The sequence below is a fragment of the Oncorhynchus tshawytscha genome, linkage group LG26, assembly GCF_018296145.1.
Source record: "Oncorhynchus tshawytscha isolate Ot180627B linkage group LG26, Otsh_v2.0, whole genome shotgun sequence".
NCBI lineage: Eukaryota > Metazoa > Chordata > Actinopteri > Salmoniformes > Salmonidae > Oncorhynchus > Oncorhynchus tshawytscha.
In genome coordinates this window covers 10,057,667-10,077,181 of record NC_056454.1, presented here as the reverse complement: position 1 = coordinate 10,077,181, position 19,515 = coordinate 10,057,667, and the positions used below count along the sequence as shown (strand labels likewise).

Sequence of the window (19,515 nt, the reverse complement as noted above, 5' to 3'; positions counted from 1 at the left end):
AAGGTTTGGTCCACAGGAGGGTAGAATTCTCATAAGAGTGATATGTGATGCTGTGAAAGCTGTTCCCACAGCTCATTCTACCACTCTGGTCTCTTGACTGCAGTGCATGGGCACACAGCCAAATGGGATGGCGCTTTCTCGATTAGGTCTTTTCTCTTTAGTGTAACTCACTCTACCATTTCCTACCATGTTTTCAGATATGGTATCAGTCATTGTACCAGTGCTAAGTGGGTAAATACAAACACATCAGAGAGGGTTTTAGATGTTGGAGAGGATGGAATATAATGTAACTATCAATATATTGGACAATAAACTCAGCAAAACATGGCTGCATGTGCAATAGATGTAAATTAACTCAGATGGGATTAGTGCAGTATGTATGAAAACGATTGGGTTTGTGAGAACTCGAGTACTGTATGCAGCTCTCTACATGTATTTTGATCTTGCACAGGCAACCTAACCCCTCCTTGACTAAGGTAAGCACAAAGGCCTGTCTGGGTTGCTGCCCTTTAAATGGCGGCTGAACTTCCTGATTTGGCCTCGTTTTCTATTTGGGTTATTAAGAAATGCTAGCATCCACGATAAATTGAAACGTGAGTTGGTTTCGGGGTGTGGTTTGATTTTATGTGTGTGTGTTCAAAGGTGGGAAGGAGTTCTTTTGCCAATTAGCTTCAGCCGGCTAGTGCGGGACCGTGGTTTGACTTTGGATAGCCAATCCTGGTGCTAGTTAGGGACCATCAATAAATTACACAATGTAAATGAGACTATTTTCATGTTGCACACTTTTTAGTTTTCTCATGAAATGCTTTTTATGTCATTGAAATTTGGAACAATTAGAATTTTAACATATTGTCCCATGTGTAATTTACCTATGGTCACAAACTAGCCATCCAAGATCAACTGAAATTTATGACCGGCATTGCGATTGGGTCGCATGCAGCTGCACTCCGAATTGATGATTACTTGCTGTGAGCATGTAGGCAGGATTGAAACAAACCCAACTTTAATTTACGTGGTGATGCCGTCACGACCACGAGTCTCACAAAACTGTTTTGGATGAGACTGACTTTATGACCAAAATTATCCTTTTTACACCTTGTAGTCAATTTTGAAAATAGAACACATGTTTCTGACTCATCAATGCCACAGGCTGTTTTCTAAATGTGAAGTTGGTTTTTAGGGGCTTTTGCTCTTTAAACCAGGAAGAGGAGTGAATCGGATCTGCAGTCAGCTGATATATAAGGGAGAGTGTGTGGAGACAGAGAGAGCAAGACATTTAAAGTGAGAGGCAGCATACCGGAAAACGGTAAAGGAGAGCGAAGAGAGCAGCCTTGGAAAAAAGGAACAGCCCTCATCAGATGCGAGGGGGGAGGAAAAAAAGAGGGAGTGGCAGGAAAGGGAGGAGAGGGGGTAGGTGGAGGGGGGAACAGTGTACCAGCATGCGGCAGTGTTGTCTGGGGATCAGTTTTCCCAGACAACGCAGGCAGAGTGGAGCCTGGTAGACAGAGAGGCTGACACTGAGCCAGCTTTCCTCTGGACACTCCCCATCTCCCTGTGCTGTGCTAGTGGTCTCAGGACACTCCCTGAGTGTCTTAAGTTCTGGAGCTTTCTACTGGGCTTGCTACCTCCAACAGACCCCCATCTCTGGGGGCCAGCTATCTTTTGGGCACTCCCTAATTCTGATCTAGAGCCTTTTCCTGGACTGGCTCTCACCAAACATCAATCTATTCTGGAGCTCGTCACAGCAGTGGCAGCCCAAGCTGAGTCGGGGCAAAGACCCAAGTGAGCAGTCTACAATTTGGTAAGTCTCTTTTTTTTCTCCTTTGACCCTTCACATTACTTTACAGAAACTCAACTTTTTTCCTCATCTATACAATACAGTATATGTTCAGTACAGTTTGTGGTTTAGTGTTGATTTTGTTGGTTTGATGATAATATACCCCCTGGTCCCTGTTTTAATACTGTCTCATATTACAGCATCTGGTTCTACTTTGTTGTCCTTCAGCCAGCCTCCCTCCCTGGCACAAGCATGTTTTACAGACATGAAAAAAGACTGGTTTGTTTATAGGATTCTTCGCATGATAAAAGACTGGTTTGTTTATAGGATTCTTCACATAGCTCCTACTGAAGTGTAGAACCAACCTGTGAGGGTCAAGCACAGAGCTTTCATGAAAGGGGAAGTTGAACATTCCTGTGGATATCACAAATGGTTATAATAAGGGGTGCTTGTAGTGGAGTCATATGGGCATATAATGAGGCTGCTACTTCACTGGGTGTATAGTATTTCTATATTACTTTGAGTATTTTTTGTGTGAGTATGAGACCAATTTACCAGTGAGTCATGACTCTGTGCGTGTGTGTGTTGACCACACTCTTGCACATATTAGTCAAGTCCCCTGAAAGAGTTCTCTGTCCCGAAACACTCCTGCCACCGCCCCTCAAATAACATAGAAGGTTATTCTTTGGCTAGAACCATATGACTTTTTTTGTATTTGTAGTTACAGAAGGGGTCCAGGAAATGAGAGTTCTGTTTCTGCCTCTTCTTTAACATCTTTTCACAAACATCTCACAACAATCAACAACATCACTGGGGTGGTTAAAAAGTATCAAAAATATAGTTTCTTTGCTTTTGCTATACTTGTATTGCTGGGTAAAGAGTTGATATTTACTAACAGTGGACCTGGAAGGGAAGTAACTGTGGTATTTTGAACAGTGGAACATGGACCTCGCTGTGAACAGTTGAAAACAACCCCTGAGGATACTATAAATATTTGCCATTGTTCTACAAAGATAAAAGGAAAGAGAGCCATTGAAAAGCCCCCAAAAAAGGGAGAGTAGCCATTTGAACTATCCCTTTATGGAACATTTGTTTGTTTTTCAGTGTATACAATACAATAATCCTTGTGAGTTTCCTCTCTGATAAGGTTTAAGAACCTCTTTCCCAAGGGACTAGATAGCTGAGCCAAAAGTTGCCATCATTAATAGGCTTGGGCGGTATCCAGATTGTCATACCTCCATACCGACCTTGTGCCATACCGGGATATTCGGTAATACCAGCACTGAACACAAGGGGAGCTATTTTAAAACCCCACTGACCCTTTGTAATCCAAAGGTTAGCAATGCTAACAAGTACATGTAAAATCCCATAGAGAATGCTAACTAAATGCTAAGGAGCGCATTGCGCTAATGCATTTGCAGGACAGACATCCCAGCTAAAAGTTATACAAGAACCCAAAAATGCTACTGAAAGTTTACAGCACACACACAACAAATATTAGGCAACAAGGCTCTTGATCCTGCACAGGATTATCTGCTGTTACCAAGCAAAGCTTGATTTTGGAAGAAGCTAACCACTTAGCTAGATAGCTTACTAGATACTAAATTAGCAAACCAAATGCACAATTACAGAGCATTTAGCACATTTTAGACAGTTAACTTAAGCGATATAAGATATCTAGCTTGCAAACATTTACACTACCTGTCAAAAGTTTTAGAACACCTACTCATTCAAGGGTTTTTCTTTATTTTTACTATTTTCTACATTGTAGAATAATAGTGAAGACATCAAAACTATGAAATAACACATATGGAATCATGTAGTAACCAAAAAGCTAATAAAAATATTTTATATTTCAGATTCTTCAAAGTAGCCACCCTTTGCCTTGATGACAGCTTTGCACATTCTTGGCATTCTCTCAACCAGCTTCACTTGGAAAGCTTTACCAACAGTCTTGAAGGAGTTCCCACATATGCTGAGCACTTGTTGACTGTTTTTCCTTCACTCTGCGGTCCAACTCATCCCAAACCATCTCAATTGGGTTGAGGTTGGGTGATTGTGGAGGCCAGGTCATCTGATACAGCACTCCATCACTCTCCTTCTTCGTAAAATAGCCCTTACACTGTCTGGATGTGTGTCCAGTCATTGTCCTGTTGAAAAACGAATTATGGTCCACTAAGCCCAAACCAGATGTGATGGTGTATCACTGCAGAATGCTGTGGTAGCCATGCTGGTTAAGTGGGCTTTGAATTCTAAATAAATCACAGACAGTGTCACCAGCTAAGCACCCCCACACCATAACACCTCCTCCTCTATGCTGTATGGTGGGAAATACACATGCGGAGATCATCCATTCACCACACCGCATATCACAAAGACATGGAGGTTGGAACCAAAATTTGGACTCCAGACCAAAGGACATATTTTCACCGGTCTAATGTCCATTGCTCGTGTTTCTTGGCCCAAGCAAGTCTCTTCTTCTTATTGGTGTCCTTTTGTAGTGGTTTCTTTGCAGCAATTTGACCTTGAAGGCCTTATTCACGCAGTATCCTCTGAACAGTTGATGTTGAGATGTGTCTGTTACTTCAACTCTGAATTTATTTGGGCTGCAATTTCTGAGGCTGGTAACTCTAATGAACTTATCCTCTGCAGCAGAGGTATCTCTGGGTCTTCCCTTCCTGTGGCGGTCTTCATGAGAGCCAGTTTCGTTATAATGATTGATGGTTTTTGCGACTGCAAGTTCTTGAAATGTTCCGTATTAAAGTAATGATGGACTGTCATTTCTCTTTGCTTATTTGACCTGTTCTTACCATAATATGGACTTGGTCTTTTACCAAATAGGGCTATCTTCTGTATACCACCCCTACCTTCCACAACACAACTGATTGGGTCAAATGCATTAAGGAAAGAAAGTCCACAAAATAACTCTTAACAAGGCACACCTGTTAATTGAAATGCATTCCAAGTGACTACCTCATAAAGCTGGTTGAGAGAATGCCAAGACTGTGCAAAGCTGTCATCAAGACAAAGGGTGACTACTTTGAAGAATCTGAAAATATATTTTTATTTGTTTAACACCTTTTATTGCTTACTACATGATTCCATATGTGTTATTTTATGTCTTCACTAAATTCTACTATGTAGAAAATAGTACAAATAAAGAAAAACCCTGGAATGAGTAGTTGTGTCCAAACTTTGACTGGTACTGTAGCTGTGCAGCAACGATCCCCATCCAGCTTTACAGAGCTTGAGAGGATCTGCAGAGAGGAATGAGAGAATCTCCCCAAATAAAGGATTGCCAAGCTTGTAGCGTCATACCCAAGAAGACTGGAGGCTGCAGCGAGCCTAAGGTGCTTCAAGAAAGTACTTAGTAAAAGGTCTGAATACTTATGTAAATGTTATATTTCCATTTTTTATTTCCATTTTTTTTTTTAAATTCAAAGCCCACTTAGAATTCAAAGCCCACTTAACCAGTAAAAATGTACACAAATTTCAAAAAACCTATTTTTGCTTTGTCATTACGAGGTATTGTGTGTAGCTTGATGAGGAAAAAACATTTAATACATTTTAGAATAAGGATGTAACTTAACAAAATGTATGTAAACATTATTCATTATGAAAAATTGTGACAGCTGAAATGATGAACAAGTTGACTGCAGGTATTTACAGTGCCTTGCGAAAGTATTCGGCCCCCTTGAACTTTGCGAACTTTTGCCACATTTCAGGCTTCAAACATAAAGATGTAAAACTGTAGTTTTTTGTGAAGAATCAACAACAAGTGGGACACAATCATGAAGTGGAACGACATTTATTGGATATTTCAAACTTTTTTAACAAATCAAAAACTGAAAAATTGGGCGTGCAAAATTATTCAGCCCTTTACTTTCAGTGCAGCAAACTCTCTCCAGAAGTTCAGTGAGGATCTCTGAATGATCCAATGTTGACCTAAATGACTAATGATGATAAATACAATCCACCTGTGTGTAATCAAGTCTCCGTATAAATGCACCTGCACTGTGATAGTCTCAGAGGTCCGTTAAAAGCGCAGAGAGCATCATGAAGAACAAGGAACACACCAGGCAGGTCCGAGATACTGTTGTGAAGAAGTTTAAAGCCGGATTTGGATACAAAAAGATTTCCCAAGCTTTAAACATCCCAAGGAGCACTGTGCAAGCGATAATATTGAAATGGAAGGAGTATCAGACCACTGCAAATCTACCAAGACCTGGCCGTCCCTCTAAACTTTCAGCTCATACAAGGAGAAGACTGATCAGAGATGCAGCCAAGAGGCCCATGATCACTCTGGATGAACTGCAGAGATCTACAGCTGAGGTGGGAGACTCTGTCCATAGGACAACAATCAGTCGTATATTGCACAAATCTGGCCTTTATGGAAGAGTGGCAAGAAGAAAGCCATTTCTTAAAGATATCCATAAAAAGTGTTGTTTAAAGTTTGCCACACGCCACCTGGGAGACACACCAAACATGTGGAAGAAGGTGCTCTGGTCAGATGAAACCAAAATTGAACTTTTTGGCAACAATGCAAAACGTTATGTTTGGCGTAAAAGCAACACAGCTCATCACCCTGAACACAACATCCCCACTGTCAAACATGGTGGTGGCAGCATCATGGTTTGGGCCTGCTTTTCTTCAGCAGGGACAGGGAAGATGGTTAAAATTGATGGGAAGATGGATGGAGCCAAATACAGGACCATTCTGGAAGAAAACCTGATGGAGTCTGCAAAAGACCTGAGACTGGGACGGAGATTTGTCTTCCAACAAGACAATGATCCAAAACATAAAGCAAAATCTACAATGGAATGGTTCAAAAATAAACATATCCAGGTGTTAGAATGGCCAAGTTAAAGTCCAGACCTGAATCCAATCGAGAATCTGTGGAAAGAACTGAAAACTGCTGTTCACAAATGCTCTCCATCCAACCTCACTGAGCTTGAGCTGTTTTGCAAGGAGGAATGGGAAAAAATTTCAGTCTCTCGATGTGCAAAACTGATAGAGACATACCCCAAGCGACTTACAGCTGTAATCGCAGCAAAAGGTGGCGCTACAAAGTATTAACTTAAGGGGGCTGAATAATTTTGCACGCCCAATTTTTCAGTTTTTGATTTGTTAAAAAAGTTTGAAATATCCAATAAATGTCATTCCACTTCATGATTGTGTCCCACTTATTGTTGATTCTTCACAAAAAAATACAGTTTTATATCTTTATGTTTGAAGCCTGAAATGTGGCAAAAGGTCGCAAAGTTCAAGGGGTCCGAATACTTTCGCAAGGCACTGTACTTGCAGTTTACTTGCAGGTATTTAGCAACACATTTATTTTTTTTACTTCAAAGAAATCGTTTGGACGGTATTGGAAAAACCAGTGCAGCACACAGACTGTCAATCATCTACCCCCCCTAGCCAATCAATAGAGGATGGATAGAGAAAGCAAAAGCTTTATTGGATTTCTAAGCTCTGCAGGCAACCCAGCCATAATGTTGACGACACAGTTAGAACAATTATTAAGCCATGGTGGGCCACACTGATTAGCAAGTAGGGAGGTAATTGGTTTACCACCGCTAATAATTTGTAGAGTTTCTGTATATGTTTCACTATCACAGCGTAATAGGTATCGCAGCAATTATGTTTGTCCTCTTTTTTTTGGCAGGATATCACCAAGTGCATGTGTCAAGGCTGTTGATGGATTCTCCCCAAAGCTTGTGTAAGTTGATGGGTACTAAAACTGTTGCATGAGGAAACAGGCAATAATGACATTTTATTTTCTTTGATCAAATCTCAAAATTGAACTTTTGGAGTACATATGTCAGCCTCCATTAAACAGAATAGAGAAGCTACACTGGTGTCTCAATTGACCAAAAATGGACTGTATTTGTAAACACGATGGTAACCCCTGATCCTGCACAGTTGCCAAGGGTGACAAGGACCTCCAGGTGATGAAGGCGGGGGCCATGTTGAAGAAGGTCAAGTCCAAATCATGGAAGAAGCAGCGGCATTTCCGGCTACAGGAAGATGGCCAGACCATCTGGTATAAGTCCAGGTGGGCAGGAACAAGCCACTCCACCTGTGAGTAATGAGGGTGTGGGTGGCAGGAGGGAGCACGGATGAGACGTTATAAGAATTGACCACAGACTGTACATACTGTAGATAACTGAATTAAGGCCACATTATTTCTCTTTTTTTAAAGGATGATGCGTAGAATCATTCCTTGAGAAATCACTTTAGCATTGAAAAAGCCTAAGTATGTCTTCACATAGGCCCCGATTCCGACCCGAGTTAAGCGCGTGTAAATGGAACGTTATATTCCCTTTTTATGCACTTCTCTCTCTATGCGTTTTCTGACCTTGAATTAAGCATGAGAATAGCATGCTATTCACCCACTTCGTTCGGGCGGAGATCTAAGAAATGAAAGGTGCGGAAGTGTCAACAGATGTATTATTTTATAAAAATGTAACCTTAATTTAACTAGGCAAGTCAGTTAAGAACACATTCTTATTTACAATGACGGCCTACCCTGGCCAAAGACGGACAACGCTAGGCTAATTGTGTGCCGCCCAATCACGGCCGGTTGTGATGCAGCCTGGATTCGAACTAGGGTGTCTGTAGTGATGCCTCTAGCACGGAGATGCAGTGCCTTAGACCGCTGTGCCACTCGAGAGCCCATATTCTGACCTTGACTTAACTCCCTCATAATTACGCCACATTTACACGTGAGGAAACCATGAATAAGGTTGAGCAAACCTGCCAGTTCCAAATGGAAAAAGCATCTTTCTGTTTTCAGATAGCAATAGCAGCATTATCCATGCACTGTAATTTATAAATGGATAAGAGCTATTGATAAGAGCTAGGTAAATGAGTAATCCATTTGGAGAAGGGGATTGTAAATACACAGCCATCGTTTTAGATCATTTTTCCTTGGAGACGAATGTGAAACCACAGTGAAAAAGCCTATAAATAGCTGTGCTGTTAGTCAGAATTTTCATTGTGTGCCCTCATAATTTGTGTGGATGAAATTTGGACACCCAAGCTATAGGTTTCTGTGGGGCTTAATCTGCCAGTTGATGTATGGACTTTAAATAATGTTTTAAATATAGCTTATGCCCGGTCTTTTGTTTTATTCTACAATTTGTATCATGTTAAATATTAGCCACTAACGGGAGCCACCATCGGTAATACCCACATACATTTCTGTCACTTTGTTGTTAGTTTTCAATTTGTAGTTTATGTCGTGTCTTTACTATCATTAACTGAAGACTGATAGTTTTTATCAAAGATTCTCTGTAATTAGTTACTATGCGATCAACTGATTAATCACGTAACTAAGGAAGTCGGGGCACCAAGGAACAATATTCATATTACAAAGTTATAATTTCCTAAAATAACTTTTCAGATATTTTATCTGATCAATTAGTCTTCTAATTAATGAATTTTTACTTTACCTCACGTTAGTCTCATTCTAAACGTCGTAAATTGTTGGTTATCTGCACGAACCCAGTCTTCACTATGAGTCTTCCATACATTAATTGTCTGTTTATTTATTACTAACTAAGTAATTCACAGAAATGCGTAAACAAACAAGGTAGATGTGGTGATAGGAGGTTGTGCCTTAGTGGGCTAAACCGGCATGGCTGCTTGTTAGACAAAAGGGAAGTGGGGGTCGACTAAGAAGTAAATACAGAGTTAATAATTATAACAATTGAAATGCTAATCCTTTACACGTGAACGCTCACTCATTCGGGAACAATTGCAATCAATGTATATATTTACGCTCAGTGTGTCGTCTTGATCGCTGGTGAAAAGTTTGTGTCTTTTGTAGAATTGTCCGTCTCTCGTCCTCTCTCTCTCGGTTTATATATTTATTTTTTTATTTTTTTATTTTACCTTTATTTAACCAGGTAGGCTAGTTGAGAACAAGTTCTCATTTGCAACTGCGACCTGGCCAAGATAAAGCGTAGAAATTCGACAAATACAACAACACAGAGTTACACATGGAATAAACAAAACATACAGTCAATAATACAGTAGAACAAAAGAAAACAAAAAGTCTATATACAGTGAGTGCAAATGAGGTAAGTTAAGGAAATAAATAGGCCATGGTGGCGAAGTAATTACAATATAGCAATTAAACACTGGAATGGTAGAAGATGAATGTGCAGGTAGAGATACTGGGGTGCAAAGGAGCAAAATAAATAAATACCCGTATGGGGATGAGGTAGGTAGATAGATGGGCTGTTTACAGATAGGCTAAGTACAGGTGCAGTGATCTGTAAAATGCTCTGACAGCTGGTGCTTAAAGCTAGTGAGGGAGATGTGAGTCTCCAGCTTCAGAGATTTTTGCAATTCATTCCAGTCATGGGCAGCAGAGAACTGGAAGGAAAGATGACCAAAGGAGGAATTGGCTTTGGGGATGACCAGTGAGATATACCTGCTGGAGCGCGTGCTACGAGTGGGTGCTGCTATGGTGACCAGTGAGCTGAGATAAGGCGGGGCTTTACCTAGCAGAGACTTGTAGATAACCTGTGGCCAGTGGGTTTGGCAATGAGTATGAAGCGAGGGCCAACCAACGAGAGCGTACAGGTCGCAATGGTGGGTAGTGTATGGGGCTTTGGTGACAAAACGGATGGCACTGTGATAGACTGCATCCAGTTTGTTGAGTAGAGTGTTGGAGGCTATTTTATAGATGACATCACCGAAGTCGAGGATCGGTAGGATGGTCAGTTTTACGAGGGTATGTTTGGCAGCATGAGTGAAGGATGCTTTGTTGCGATATAGGAAGCCTATTCTAGATTTAATTTTGGATTGGAGATGCTTAATGTGAGTCTGGAAGGAGAGTATACAGTCTAACCAGACACCCAGGTATTTGTAGTTGTCCACGTATTCTAAGTCAGAGCCGTCCAGAGTAGTGATGCTGGACGGGCGAGCAGGTGCGGGTAGCGATCGATTGAAAAGCATGCATTTAGTTTTACTTGCATTTAAGAGCAGTTGGAGGCCACGGAAGGAGAGTTGTATGGCATTGAAGCTCGTCTGGAGGTTAGTTACCACAGTGTCCAAGGAGGGGCCAGAATATACAGAATGGTGTCGTCTGCGTAGAGGTGGATCAGAGAATCACCAGCAGCAAGAGCAACATCATTGATGTCTACAGAAATGAGAGTCGGCCCGAGAATTGAACCCTGTGGCACACCCATAGAAACTGTCAGAGGTCCAGACAACAGGCCCTCCGATTTGACACACTGAACTCTATCAGAGAAGTAGTTGGTAAACCAGGCGAGGCAATCATTTGAGAAACCAAGGCTGTCGAGTCTGCCAATAAAAATGAGTCGAAAGCCTTGGCCAGGTCGATGAATACGGCTGGCTGCACAGTAATGTCTCTTATCGATGGCGGTTATGATGTTGTTTAAAACCTTGAGTGTGGCTGAGGTGCACCCATGACCAGCTCTGAAACCAGATTGCATAGCGGAGAAGGTATGGTGGGATTCGAAATGGTCAGTAATCTGTTTGTTAACTTGCCTTTCGAAGACCTTAGAAAGACAGGGTAGGATAGATATAGGTCTGTAGCAGTTTGGGTCTAGAGTGTCACCCCCTTTGAAGAGAGGGATGACCGCGGCAGATTTCCAATCTTTGGGAATCTCAGATGATACGAAAGAGAGGTTGAACAGGCTAGTAATAGGGGTTGCAACAATTTCGGCAGATAATTTTAGAAAGAGAGGGTCCAGATTGTCTAGCCCGGCTGATTTGTAGGGGTCCAGATTTTGCAGCTCTTTCAGAACATCGGCTATTTGGATTTGGGTAAAGGAGAAATGGTGGGGTTGTGGTTAGAGGGGATTGTTCAGAGTGACATTCGTTATAGAATGGATGTTTCGGCGCTTGTCGTTCTTTACGTTCAATGATACTGAATTCCGAGCTGCAGACTAGTAATTAATATCAAAGACTTGTTCTCATTCTGTCGGTATCGATAGTCTAAGAGTTTAACCACGTGGTATGGTTAAAAGATTCAGCAATGGTCTACAACCTTTGTACTCCCGTGATTGAGAGAAACATGGTCTGGTGATAATTTCTCAAAGTTGGGTTTTATTCGGAATTGCAGAAAAGGGCTGTCCCAGGATGTCTGACAGTAACTGGGCTCAGGGGCGGTCCTCTGATTTAGTTCAAATCCAGTTTCCTTTTTGAGTTTTCCTTCAGTCCAAAATCACATTGTAAAATTGTGTAAACAGTATCATACTCACTCATTCATCTTATACAAAAATTAGATGTAAACCTTATATCTGGGGCTATTATATAAACAGCGTTATGGTAATGTGGCCACACCATCTCCCATGAGCTTCCCAAGTTGTGACAAACGGACCAGTTCGTAGCTGGATTCTTCATCAATCTTTTACACTTTCTCCGGAACATGAAATTTGTTCGTACCTCAAGTTCTGTGAGGTGGAAGGATTTCCTTTGTCTCCATGAAAAACTACTCTATAACTGTGTGTCCATGAGGTCTTCTCAGGAATTTACGACCTCTGACCACAGCAGCCTAGTTGAAGGAGGCAAGGGGGAGGCAGGGAGAGGGGATGGGCTTGCTATACCCAAAGAGGCCAACGTCATGGCAACATTCCGTTTCCGTTCTCTTTTTTTTGTCACATCCATGTAAGTTGTTCCTCTAGCGTTAGTGGATCATATTAGGTTAATGTTGTGAAATAATTTGGGACTTGAAGCCTATTTGAATCATTATGGAATTCAGACCACATGTAGCAGATTAAACCTGGAGCCTGGCGCACGGTTCACGACGACTGGACCGTTGTCATACAGTTCCATAATTAGTAAGAATTAGGGTAGATTTGTAGGACTATTGTTCAACCTCTATTGTACACTTTTTCCTTTCCCACCTTCCAATATTTCATGGATTGAACTCGAATATAATAACTTTCAGGATGAATCAAACCACATTTTTTTTATTCGTCAATATACAGTATTTAGTATGTAAAGGCTCTCCAAACCAGTTTTTTAATGATTCATACATGCTTTCCTAACTCTAAAATGTTCCTAAATAATCTACAAGATAAGCGTATTTTTAAATCTACCAGTTGGTGCTGAAACGGAGACAAAGATGCATATTTAGATGGCTTCTTTCATTCTTCTCTATTTTTATGAACCAGTTATCGCGATGCATTCTAGTCTGTCGACAAAATTCTAATTAAAGGTACATCGTATTTAAAGGGATGGCTTAAGATAAATGTACTGAAAACCCTTTTGAATAAAAACTCCACGAGAAAACCTGTTGGCCAGCAAATGGGAGGGTTTTCAGCGGTTGATTAAAAGAAATTCAGTTCACACAAGGGAACCATGACTGCAAAGCCCGTTACGAACCTTCATAAGGTAAGTCTGAATACCAACTACTGAGAAGCACGTAGGAAATTACGCCTTTCTTACACACGCCTTTCCTAAGTATGAATCTGACCGATAATGCCTAATGTTCCTTTCTAGTCTCTGTGGCTGATGTTGAGGTGGTGCGTGAAGGTCACCAGTCGGAGGTCTTGCTGAGCGTCGCTGAAGAATTCCCCGCTGACCTCTGTTTCACCCTGGTGTTCCGTGGTCGCCGCGGCAACCTGGACCTGGTGGCGGAGTCACCTTCTGAGGCGCAGGCCTGGATCCGGGGTGTAAGCAAGCTGATACAGAATGCTGAGAGCATGGATGACAAGGAGAGGGTTGACCAGTATCCTTATCCCATTCAGATAACAGGCAGATTATTAGATGGTTTGTGACACTTGACTTGGTGGGGCCTTATCATAATATGTTTATAACAATTGATCTAAACAATCAAAACCATAGAGGTCCTATTAAGTTACTGGAGGGGCTACAGTTCCAGAATGGGGTGAAAATGGCAGCCATATTGTCAGAAAGAAATCCAAACTAGTCTAATTGGAATTAATGGCAGTAGAGAAAGAAATCCAGATTTTACTTATGCAGGGAAATTGCTCCCTGATTCTTTTGGCTGACCGAAATGGCTGACCTTTATCCCATCATAAGAAGGTTAATTTCCATTCTAGTATTCTAATGCCTAATTCTGTGGTCAAAAAACACTTAAGTTGTGAGAGTAAAGTCTTCGTTTTTGCTCCTTTCGAAATCATGTCTAACCAAGTGTTGCCCTTAGCCAGCATCTTCCCTCAGATGGATCTGGGACTGGTTTCAGAAGGCGGACAAAAACAAGGACGGACGGATGAACTTCAAGGAGGTGCGCACACTGCTGAAGATGATGAACGTGGACATGAATGAGGAGTATGCTCTTCACCTCTTCACGGTGAGGTACCCATCAAGTTCGTGCGGTCTTCCGTTTAGTGTATGTCGTGGAAATGTTCTGTAATTACCAAATCATGAGAGCAAACCACACACAAGTCAGGGTTAGTTATCACAAAGTCCATCTTTAATTATATGAGCTCTATCACAACCCTGTGACTCTCAGATCAATTCAGTGTCTATCAATGAATTCTCTGAGAGTCCCTTACACATTGCAACTGAGATCCTTTATAGCAAAGACACACATAGCCAGATAGCATCGGCATAATTTATCGTTCAGCTTTGTCTCCTAAACTATGTTCTTTTCTCAAACTCAGAACCATAAACAAATCCTCCATATCAACAGCCATATATCAAATCCATCCTATCTTGACAAGATCACAGAGACACATTGACTGGCACACAGACATTGTGGAGCCAAGAGATACACGCTTGACCTCTCCCCTCTCTCCGGCCCAAGTAACTTAGTCTTGACATAGACCAGATACTGCAACCCCGCCACAGTATTATACAAACACATTCTGATGAGAAGTAACTTACAAACATATGATGAATATAAAACATCTTACCTATGTTACCAACTAATTCTGATTATTCCCCAACATGTATCAAAACCATAAGAAAATATATTATTTTCTATATTTATTCTATGCTTTCCCACTGCTCATATGACATCCTCAGTCAATGAATCAACCTTGCATTGTGAGCAGCGGTTCAATTGGGATGTTGTTGGTCGTGGAATAGTTCTCAACGTTGGTAATATTTAACAGAAACCTATCACAGTCAAATATCAGTAACTAATCTGCCTTCCATCATCAGGTGATGGAATTCTGTTTTAGCATGATTTATTGAGAGTACAATACCACTGGAAGACTGCAGAGGTAACAATCTATGCTGCTTATTTTCTTTACCCCCAGTTGGCAGATAAGTCTAAGTCAGGTTGTCTAGAGAACGAGGAGTTTGTCCAGTTCTATAAGATACTGACAGAAAGGAAGGACATGTGGCGGGTGTTCCAGGACTACTCCCGAGACGGACAGACATTAACCCTTGCTGAGCTGAAGGACTTTCTGAGGCAGGAGCAACAGGAGGGGGAGAGGAGTTGGGAGCATGCCCAGGAGCTGATTGACCGCTATGAGCCGTCAGAGACTGGTAAGGACCACTGTGCAACTGTAACCAACCACAGTCAACTGTAATGAATTATTTCATTAATAGCCTCGGTGAGACAATGTCAATCACAATGAACGGCAACCACAATATTAATAACCTAGTTTACTTCAGTAAACCACAAGAGCCCACAATGAACCATTCAACAAGTAAGGAAACTAGCTGTATGTTGCATGTCACTTACTTCACAGGAGAGGCATTTTGAACGTAAACTTTTTTTTAAATATCAAAATGTGTTTTTTTTGTAGAAATGCCTTCTGGAACATGTTATCTTTCATGTGTCTTAATAACAAACGTGTATGCCATCTGTAAATACGAATACAATTATTAAATTACAAGCCTAGTTGGTTTTGTCACAGAAAAAGTCAGGGACCTTCCCGCTAGCCATAATTGGCTGAGATAATGGATGGCCTGGACATGCCGAGAGATGAGTTCAGATTGGTCTGCCATGTAGCACGCTTTTGTCTACAACATGAGCTGGTCAGTACAGTATGTGTGGTTAATCCTTTCTAACACAGCTTTTTTTTAAAGATATCACACAGTAGAATTGCAAAAGTGTTGCTCTCCACTTTCTGGAGGACCGAGTTTTGAAATCAGTGGAATGCCGGGTGGAATTGGAGTGTGATAGCTAAATAGATGGAGAAAATTCTGGCATTTGATTGTAAATATGAGGAGGGAGTCGAAAAGAGAACACACTGTTGTGTATGGCTGTTGTATATAAAACGCCAGTCTCCGGATTACATATTAAAACTAAGGGCAACCATGGCATCTGTGACAGTGAGGGAGAAGCGTCCATCCATGTCTACAGGTAAAATAATCTAGCAAGCTACATTTTAAGATATTACACGATTCTAATTTTGTCAAAGTCGTTTTCATTTCAAGTTAAAGCGTACTGTTAGCTAGCTAGCTAAAGTTAGCTGGGTGGCTCGCAAGCTAATTTTAAGTGTATGAATTGTGTAGTAATATTATTCGTATCTCAGAGCCATTTGCATTGCTAATTATAGCCTAATGTTTAGCTAGCAAGCTAATATTGAACCTGGTTGGTTAGCTACCTGCAGATTCATGCAGGGTAGTAACATTATGAGTTGAGATTATGGTTCATTGTTTAGCTAGCTAGCCAGCTAGCTACATGTCTAAACAAAAGACTCCACTATGCAAGTAACCATTTCACTACACCTTCTGTATCCTTTGCATGTGACAAATAAACTTTGATTTTATGTCATATAATATGTGTTTACCAGAAACGGTAATGTGAAGAACATGACCTGCACCAAAGTCAAATTAGGATATAATGTTAGGCCAACAAGACAGTGTCCAAGTTCAAAAATGATCCAGTAGAATGCCCTGCTTTTATTTCATCACACTCACAACCGTTACCTATTTTCTGTAATTGGCTCACCATTAACTTGTAAATAATGATCTTGCTGTGAGTTTATTTTTCTGTAATAATGAAGACAAATGGGCTAAAGTGAAGACGTCAGCTATATGATATGGTCATCGTTTGAACTGGCTAGCCAGCTAACTTAACATTAGCTAGCTAACAAGCTAGAAACAAACCAAAACATTGTTTATTTAGAAAGTTGCTTTTAGTTGCCTGGTTTGCTAGATTGACATATACTAAATTAATTTTTAAACGGGTGGGTTTATTGATGTTAAAATACAACTAGCTATTTTGGACCACCTGGCTGCTGATGTCATGCAGCCGGTAGTTTTTGTGTTTATACTTTATAAACTTTATACGACAACGACAAGTTTGTCGGAAGACAATAGAATGTTCATGATGTCACTGCGACAACTGTCGATAGGCGTAGTATAAACAGCCTTGAGTCTTGAAACCTTTTGGCCCTACATCTGAATCCTTAAAGAGATGGGTGGGGCTAAGGCTTAAGAGGGTGTGAACGATGCTGAAAGAACGTAGACAAAGAGAGCTCTCCAGTAGGTTTACCAAAACATTCAAGGGCCATTTTCTCAAAAGTGACATTACAAGTTCAACTTTTAAAGTAGAATTACTTTCCCATTGCCCCTCAACTGTAGTGTATGATATACCATTTTCCAGCTCTGAGTCTCTACTTTTATCCAACTAAAACAACTCTACATAAGAAAAAAAAGAATTCTACATAAGACCGACTCAAGCCTGTCGGTCACAATTTGTTCCGGCATGTGTCTGGCACCATCTCCTATCTTAACTTAAATAACATATTCTGGGTGATCTGACAAATAAAGGAGGAGGTCATGACATACCCCCCCTCATATCTTTACCAGACACAGGTAAGAACCAAGTATTGTTTATGACACCAAAGACAAGTTGTACAAAGTAAAATTTCCTTTACAGTAGTTACTGAGCATTTTTTGATTGGGTTTGACTTATGATAAGACGGAACTTCCCATGTCTCCTCACAGCCAAGAAACAGGGGGCCATGTCTATAGATGGCTTCCAGATGTACCTGGTCTCTCCAGAGGGCGCCATCTTGGATCCCCAGCGGCTGACCCTGAACCAGGACATGAGCCAGCCCCTCAGCCACTACTTCATCTGTTCCTCCCACAACACCTACTTGATGGAGGACCAGCTCAGAGGACAGAGCAGCCAGGAGGCCTACATCCAGTGAGGAACAAAATTATCCTCACCATTACAACCCTTAGCTTCATACCTAACATCCAATTATAACCCTTTGTAGCTCAGGGATGGGCAAATCCCGTCCTCCGGCCTGATTGGTGACACACATTTGCATGGGTGCCTGACTTTGAAAGTGGGAGCGCAATTCATTTGACAGGTCTGAAACCCTACCAATCTTGTGACTCACAAACATCCCGCCCCCTTCAATGAAAATACCACCCATAGTGATAGATTGACAAGCCAAACTGTTAAGAATTGTTAGAATTGCATTGTTAAATTGCATTGTTAAATTGATCATTAAGTTAATCTTATTTTTGTCTCATGTAGCCTAACCTGAGAATCGTACCTTTTTAAGATGAGAGAAAATACACGTTTTTAAAAATTGTTTTAATGAATGAATTAATTTTTTCCACTGTAGCCTGGGCTACTATAAATAATTTTTTATTATCATAATGTTTTTAATGGTGGGCTTTTAAACAACAACTACAATGAGTAGGCTACATTATTTGACAACGAATCGTGAAGAACCCGAATATTCATGAAAAGTATGAGGAATAACAGGAGTGTAGTCTCAGCAAGCACATTAATTGACCTTTCAGCTTTTCCTCCAACATGGACCTTTTTTGCTGCCTTTGCTTGACGCACTGTCACCATTACATTTTTTGTATTAACTTGTCTCAGCAGCATACATATTGGATGCAAAGAGGGTAGGAATGGCTTTTTGGTCCATATTACACTTACCAAGCCAAGCAGAGCTGTTTTATCGAGATACAAATCAAATCCAAATCAAATTGTATTTGTCACATGCGCCGAATACAACAGGTAGACCTTACAGTGAAATGCTTACTTACACGCCAATCCAGACACCAACAATGCAGTTTTAAGAAAACACCCCCCCAAAAAGTAAGAGGATAAGAATAACAAATAAAGAGCAGCAGTAAATAACAATAGCGGGGCTATACACAGGGGTACCAGTACAGAGTCAATGTCAATGTGCGGGGGCACCGGTGTCGAGATAATTGAGGTAATATGTACATGTAGGTAGAGTTATTAAAGTGACTATGCATAGATAACAACAGAGAGTAGCAGCAGCGTTCCAAAGGGGGCAATGCAAATAGTCTGGGTAGCCATTTGATTAGCTGTTCAGGAGTCTTATGGCTTGGGGGTAGAAGCTATTTAGGAGCCTCTTGGAACTAGACTTGGTGCTCTGGTACTGCTTGCTGTGTGGTAGAAGAGAGAATAGTCTATGACTAGGGTGGCTGGAGTCTTTGACAATTTTTAGGGCCTTCCTCTGACACCGCCTGGTATAGAGGTCCTGGATGCCAGGACGCTTGGCCCTGGTGATGTACTGGGCCGTACGCACTACCCACTGTAGTGCCTTGCGACCGGAGGCATGCGTGCTCTCGATAGTGCAGCTGTAAAACCTTTTGAGGATCTGAGGACCCATGCCAAATCTTTTCAGTCTCCTGAGGGGGAAAAGGTTTTGTCGTGCCCTCTTCACGACTGTCTTGGTGTGCTTGGACCATTCTAGTTTGTTGGTGATGTGGACACCAAGGAACTTGAAGCTCTCAACCTGCTCCACTACAGCCCCATCGATGAGAATGGGGGCGTGCTCGGCCCTCCTTTTCCTGTAGTCCACAATCATCTCCTTAGTCTTGGTTAAGTTGAG

General features: G+C 41.3%; 1 protein-coding gene across 2 annotated transcripts in view; it reads left to right on the top strand.

Annotated features, from left to right (window-relative positions):
• Nucleotides 1-1,443: 1,443 nt before the first annotated feature.
• plcd4b (phospholipase C, delta 4b) overlaps nt 1,444-19,515 on the top strand; it is a 28,168-nt gene continuing 10,096 nt past the window's right edge. The window contains exons 1-7 of one of the 2 annotated variants that reach the window (XM_024388792.2): nt 1,444-1,801; nt 7,443-7,496; nt 7,700-7,858; nt 13,259-13,487; nt 13,943-14,072; nt 14,986-15,217; nt 17,633-17,834. In XM_024388792.2, coding sequence (XP_024244560.1) covers nt 7,475-7,496; nt 7,700-7,858; nt 13,259-13,487; nt 13,943-14,072; nt 14,986-15,217; nt 17,633-17,834 — 974 coding nt within the window. In that variant the 5' untranslated portion in view covers nt 1,444-1,801; nt 7,443-7,474. Of the gene's footprint in view, nt 1,802-7,442; nt 7,497-7,699; nt 7,859-13,258; nt 13,488-13,942; nt 14,073-14,985; nt 15,218-17,632; nt 17,835-19,515 lie in introns of those variants that run through there. The other variant, XM_024388793.2, reaches the window with a different exon arrangement.